The 6,969-nt window shown below is 36.6% G+C and overlaps 2 protein-coding genes across 2 annotated transcripts in view; both read right to left on the bottom strand.

Moving 5' to 3' along the window:
- LOC135771685 (uncharacterized) overlaps positions 1-6,969 on the bottom strand; it is a 175,090-nt gene that overhangs the window by 102,127 nt on the left and 65,994 nt on the right. The gene's annotated exons all lie outside the window — the stretch shown is intronic.
- Positions 2,463-6,849, bottom strand: LOC135771697 (uncharacterized). Its single transcript, XM_065282063.2, has one exon. It carries the CDS (start codon positions 6,847-6,849, stop codon positions 5,386-5,388), a length of 1,464 nt encoding a protein of 487 aa, XP_065138135.2. The 3' UTR covers positions 2,463-5,385.

The following is a 6,969-nucleotide window of genomic DNA, read 5'->3' as shown; positions in this document are numbered from 1 at the left end:
CAGCTCAGCACATCTCATCATCAACTTCTCAACACTTAAATACACAGAGACAAGACTCTGCTTAAACTCAATGAAACACGCAAGAGAGAAAACACTGAGGATACACAAACACATCACACGCGCGCTCTTTCTTTCTTTCTTTAGTGAGTTTATCTGCGGACTAAAGAGCTGCAGCGCCGCCTGCTGTACTGGAGAGAGAAGACGCTCACTGCTTTACAATGGATTTAACAAAACAAGTATGCGTCTCAATCATGGTCAGAAATCATCACAAACTATTAAAGTAATGACTAAATGAAAAGAATTGGTGGGAAAATAATTGCTAAAGAATAAAGACAGAACATCAAGCTTTTGTAGTCATAAAGATAATCTACAGCCCTGATCTTGTACTTTTATTTTACCTCTCACGTGCCTCCGTACATGTACATTTGTATACTTCAAATGTTTATATTTCGAAGACTGTACTGTAAATATCCTCTGATTCCATTTTATTTTATTTGCAGTAGTACTTCATCCATCACCCAGCACCTTAGCTTTATTGCACCTCAATGTTTGTTACTATTGTGTTATTGTATGTTTCTTGTTTTATGTATAATGCTTTGACAATATTGTAAGTGACACAATCATGCCAATAAAGTTCTCTTAATTAAAAATTAAATTAAAAAAAGATAGGACATCGTAGGACAAAGAGATTATGGTCAGATTAAAAATACATCACAAACTTTCACAACGTTGTTTTTTCATTGTAATCAGGTAATGTTACAGTACAACATTTAAAAAACTTTAAACACCCTAAATAAAAACAAAAAGGACATTTTATAAACATTGTAAAATACCTAATTGGCACGTTTTCTTTAGGTAGTAAAAAACATAAATCACTGTTCACTGCAAAAACAAAACCAGACCAAAATGCAACATTTGTAAGACATTTTGTTTAGCTGTTAAACCTTGGAATAAGACTTTTAAAGAACATCTTGACCATACAATAGGTGTTTATGTTACTTTGGTTTAAATGTATATCAACCCACCTGGAAAATGCCTGATATGCCCATCTACCAATCCAGCCCTGCCTGCCATTAATAAAGCTGACATGCATTTAAACCAATCTATACACTGGTCGTATTTTGGTGTGGTCATGACGTACTTTAAACGTTTTATTTCAACATTATGATTATGTTATTTTAACACCTAAACAAAAGGTCTCACAAATGTTGTATTTTGGTTTTGTAGTGAACAGATTAGGGCTGCACAACGATTAATCATGATTAATCTATTGCAGAATAAAAGTTTTTGTTTACATCATAAATGTGTGTGAACTGTGTATAACAACTTTGTATATATAAATATGCACACATGCATGTATTTTTGATCAACTGTTTAATGAAGAACTTCCAAAGCATCCACAGCCAAACTCATTAATTGTCCTTGCACGTTTGCTTTGATTAATCGCTGCTACAACCTTGCCAATAAGTATTACATTTTCTAAAAACCAAACTGGGAATATGTTAGTGTTTACAAATGTTTGCAGGTTGTGAAGAACTCCTGCGGAGTAGAAACTATCCTTGACCCTGGGCAGAAAAATATTGTAGTTTAAATGTTCATAATTCGCCTACTTTCAGCAAATGTTAGGCTATATGAAATATGATATTATATTATGTGAAGAATATTTTTAAATTAAAGGTGCTCTAAGCGAATTGAAGCGTTTTAGACCATAAAACATTTTTTGTTACATTCCGGAAACATCTCCTCACTATCTGCTTGCTGCCTGTCCGCTGATCAAACTGTAAAAAAACGCGATCTCTGTAGACAGCCCAGGCTTCACAAACGGCAATATCAACAAGTGGCCAAACCTAGCATCACAAAACAAAACAAAGTATCCCAGCCAATAAACGACAATAAGGATTTGGGGTGGGGGTTGGGCGCGTTCATGAAAGCACGGAAGGGAGGGGGAGGAGTTAGCTACGCTCGGTCTGTTTGAAAACAGTTTCAAACGTCAACAATAACTAACGTCTCGCAGATTCGCTTAGAGAGCCTTTAATATGGTGAACATTATAATTAACATTATCATTATTAAAATTAAATTCATTTATCTTATTTCTTATTTATTTTATTTAAGCGTTACACTGACCATCCTATCTGCACTGAAAAAACAACTTGTAAAATTTGTTTAAGTAAAATGTACTGCTTTTAAGTAAAACTTACCTACTAAAATCAAATCAAATCTACTTAATAATGCATGATAAAACATATGTTAAATAATTAAGTAAATGTTACATCATTATTTTTTTAGAAGTTAGATCTATTTTAATCGTTAGGTAAGGTATATTAGTTTAAAAAAAAAATTAATACGACTTACTATTCCCACACAGTTCATTTTTACATGAATTAATTGTGTATTTATAATCATTTTACTTAGGAAAATCTAGTTCTCAATAAATGTTAATATTATGTAGAAATTATGAGAGTTAATCTAATAAATATTACTACACAAAAAGTTCGTTTTTTTCAGTGTGTGATATTATGTGTTCTGTGTATAAAAGTGACATTCAACCAAAAGAAATTATTTCAATAAAGATATATTTCAAGTATTAAATTATTTTGCCCACATAGGTCTTAACCCAAAGGGTTCACTTGTGCATTGTTTACTAGAATGCACTTCATCATAAATGAATAAACTCAGCATAGGCCTATATGCATCATACGGTATAGCATTAAATATCTTTGCTGCATTTTTTCTAGAACAGACAGTGGCTTTCTCGCACACAGTGAGTTAGACCCGCCTTGGCCGGTGGGTCTTTTAAGCGATCACCTTTTACTTAAACCATGTCGAAACTAAGGAGCCACTTGTCCTCGGATTCGGCGCCGCGTTTGCAGGACTCATGTTCCGCGCTGTAGGGGATTTAAAAAAAAGTGATGAGTGGAAGTGGAAAAAATTGCATTTATTCCTCTGTATGTGGTTATGGGGACACTTCAAATATTTTTAGGCATAAATTGAATACAAAGACTATATTATTCCTCCCTTAACTCTTTCACCGCCATTGACGAGATCTCGTCAATTAAGAGAAAACGCTTCCCCGCCAATGACGAGATTTTCCGTCTTTCCGCAATATCGCTATTATCCACCAGGTGGCGCCCTTCCGCAACTTTTTAAATCCGGAAGTATTGCCCTATGGCAAGCGGCTGCATGTCCGTGTCTGTTTTAAAGATCGCTCTGAATGGGATCTCTATGAAAAGTCCGTCACAAAAATTGAATTATCTCTGCTTTTTGCTCAAAATGTGATGTTTTTGCAGAAACCTACCGATATTCAAAAGCTGATTACAAAAGAAACACTGAAGGTAGGATGAAATGTTTTTTTTGTTTGAAAGCAGATATATTCATTTGGTATATTGTATGTTTATATATTTAAAGAAGAACATTTTCTGGAAGGCATTAAACTTTGGTGAAAATCATGAAAAACGCTGGCGCTGGCTGGCAACTTTTTTTAAAAACGCTGGCAGTGAAAGAGTTAAGTTGGAATAAAATAACTTTTGCAAAGATTATGATAGGGAAAAAAATCATTCTTCCTCTGTAAGCTGACAATTGCTGGAATTAAACAAAACTGCCTGCAGGTTTCGTTACCACTCAGGGCCAGAGTTATGCACTTTTAAATACTGACTTTAGAAAAAAAAACATCAAAAGCTCCTATTTATTTTTGTGTTTATTAGAGGACTGACAACACATACAACCATGTTTAGCACTTTCTACAGTGTTTTATGTAATGTCAAAGGGTTTCCTGTAAAATTATACCAAACTTTTGTATGTACACCTCTGCATGTGGGTATGGGAAGCTTTTGAAAATGGGTAGGACAAATTCAGGCGGAAATCCCCAAAATAGCCTCAGATTCGGACATACTATACTATACTACTTTTTGCCTATTATAGAATTGGGCAGTTTCGGACGCAGCCAGTTACTATAACAACTTACAATGTTGATACGTCTTTTAGTTTCTGTTTAGAACTTCTATCCAGACCAAGCTCGTAAGCAAAATGGACAGGATTTCGGGGTGTCCTCCGAAAGTCGATCGCATACGTCATCGAGGTTCTCACATTTCAGGTAAATACATTAAAAAATTACAATTTATTTCTCTTTAGACACACAATCACTTTAGTTTCATTCTTACCTTGAAATGTAAAGGTTGCTTTTTTGAAATAAAACCTGAAATAGTAAACCTTGATGACGTATACGGTTGACCAATGCGACTTCCGGGGTACCCAACCGAAATTCTGTCCAGGACGCGTTCAGCGAAAATGGCACGTATGGCCACACTATTTCTAGTGATGTTAACAATTAATTGATATTCGATTAATTGTCGGTAAGAATTAAATCGATGAAGTTTAACGATTGTAGAATAAGCAGGATCATGCACGTGTGTGCGGCACCTGTGCAAAACAAATACAGCTGGAGAAAAAAGTTAAACTAGCCATGATCACAATGATGCTCGATGCCAAACACACACCTGGGCTTTTTAACGCCATGAGAAACGAGGCTGGCTGCCAACGCACGAAATGGCATCCACAGTGGATCTGAGAGGGTTTGATACAGAAAATGCAAATACAGTTAGGATAATGAAAGCAAAGACCCTCTTCAAGGAAGCCTACAAGATTAGCATAGCAATGCTGCTATACACAGGGAAGGAGACCAGAAGCCATTTTTAATGAACAGATTAAAATGTAATCTTATATTCTGGCAAGAAACTGTAAACGGTAACTGGCTGTCGTTACACTCTGAACGGCGCTACATGCTAGCCAAGTTGACTGTTACATGTTGTCAAATGAAAGGTTGCCATCTCTATAATATAAGCATCTTTGCTGAAAGTATGCTGCAGGTCTATGGTGAGGTGATGACGGGAAAAGTGTTCTTTGTGTGCTTCTTGGATATAATTACAACAAACGGTGCATCAACGACTCTGAAAGCGAGGTGAACAACTAGAAAAATAACACTTGACTTGATGATAATAAAACCTTCATTCTCACATGTCATTTACTTTCATGCAACTGTTAATTTACCAGAGTGCCTATGTTAGGCAGAGTTATACTCATAAGTCAAATTGATGATCAGAGCTGATCCTCCCTATACGCAGGCTACGCGAGCTGCGTAGGGCCGCACCACTAGGGGGCCCCCATGTTCTTAACTTCATCCAGTGCTGCACAGACCAGCTGGCGGGAGACATCGTGCCGCGGGAGCTATTCAAAATTATAACAAGCAGTCTGATCTCATGATACTTAAATTCCAGTTGTCAGTCCATCTATGCAGCTCCGCTCTGCGTTTGAAGTTCCTATCAACATGCATCTTCATTCGGATATTAAAGCTATCCACCCGGAGCAGGACAGACAAGCACATTACAGTGTTAAGGTTTCTCTCCAGTGTGAACTCTCTGATGGACTTCTAAATTACTTGACCTAAAGAAGCTCTTTCCACAGTGAGCGCAGAAGTAAGATTTCTCCCCAGTATGAAGTCTCTGATGGACTTTTAAGTAAGATAAAGAAGCAAACGTCTTGTCACACTGAGAGCATTTGTAAGGTTTTTCACCTGTATGAATTCTCTGGTGTGTCACTAAACTGTCATGTCGATTAAAACTCTTCTCACAGACACTACAGTGATAAGGTTTCTCTCCAGTGTGAACACTCTGATGGACTTTTAAATTACTTGAAGTGGTAAATTTCTTGTCACACTGAGAGCATTTGTAAGGTTTTTCACCTGTATGAATTGTCAGGTGTATCACTAAATTTTCATGTCGCTTTAAACTCTTCCCACAGAATCTACAGTGATAAGGTTTCTCTCCAGTGTGAACTCTCTGATGGACTTTTAAATTACCTGAATGAGCAAACATCTTGTCACACTGAGAGCATTTGAAAGGTTTTTCATCTGTATGAATTCTCTTGTGACTTAGTAAGGTAGACTTTAGAATAAAACTCTTCCCACAGATACTGCAGTGATAAGGTTTCTCTACAGTATGAACTCTCTGATGGACTTTTAAGTAAGATGAAGAAGTAAACGTCTTGTCACACTGAGAGCATTGGTAAGGTTTGTCACCTGTATGAATTGTCAGGTGTGTCACTAAACTTTCATGTCGATTAAAACTCTTCTCACAGACACTACAGTGATGAGTTTTTTCTCCAGTGTGAACTCTCTCATGGATTATCAGCTGATATTTATGGCAGAAACATTTATCACAGTGTGAACACTGATAGAGTTTCTTTTTTAAGTGAGTATTCTGATGTTTTTTTAATGAACTTGAATCCTTAAAGGTTTTGTCACATTCACTGCACTGATACGGTCTCTCATTGGTGTGTAAAACCACATGTGTCTTCAGATTATGTTTACAGCTAAATCTCTTCTCACAGTGAGGACACTCGTAAGGTTTTTCTCCTGTGTGAACTCTCTGATGAATTTTAAGATTGGCTTTGGTTCTGAAGTAATTTCCACATTCAGTGCAGTTGAAAGGCTTTTCACCACTGTGTGTCCTCATGTGAATATTTAGTTTAGAGGAAGAGACACAAATCATCCCACACTGCTCACAGTGAAACTGCTGCTTCTTCTTCTTCTTCTTCTTCTTCTTCTTCTTATTCTTCTCTCTGTGGTCTTCTGAATGAAGTTTCTTCTCTTGTAAGGTAGTAAAGCTGGTCTCAGATCTGGTGAAGAGTTTCTGTTCTGTGTGTTTTCTCTCATGTCTCTCTAAATGTCTCTGTGAGCTGAATGTCTTTCCACAGGTGATGCAGGAAAGAGTTTGTGCTGTCAGTCGCTCTTTTGATGTTGAGGACGTTATTTCTATATCCAAACATGAATCACTCTTCACATCTGAAAGAAACATGAAACAATTAAATTGCCTTTTTACTCTTATTTACACAGAGAAGGATGAAGAATTGAGATTCTGTATCTTTTTCTAGATTCACACATATAGACAGAAGACAGGTGTCAGTCCTGTTATTAC

The sequence above is a fragment of the Paramisgurnus dabryanus genome, chromosome 8, assembly GCF_030506205.2.
Source record: "Paramisgurnus dabryanus chromosome 8, PD_genome_1.1, whole genome shotgun sequence".
Lineage (NCBI taxonomy): Eukaryota > Metazoa > Chordata > Actinopteri > Cypriniformes > Cobitidae > Paramisgurnus > Paramisgurnus dabryanus.
Note: the sequence above shows the minus strand (reverse complement) of the source record. Positions and strands in the feature narration are given on the sequence as shown.

Bases quoted from the DNA above. Each gene is read 5' to 3' on its own strand.
- LOC135771697 (XM_065282063.2), bottom strand. From the start codon at position 6,849: ATGTTTCTTTCAGATGTGAAGAGTGATTCATGTTTGGATATAGAAATA.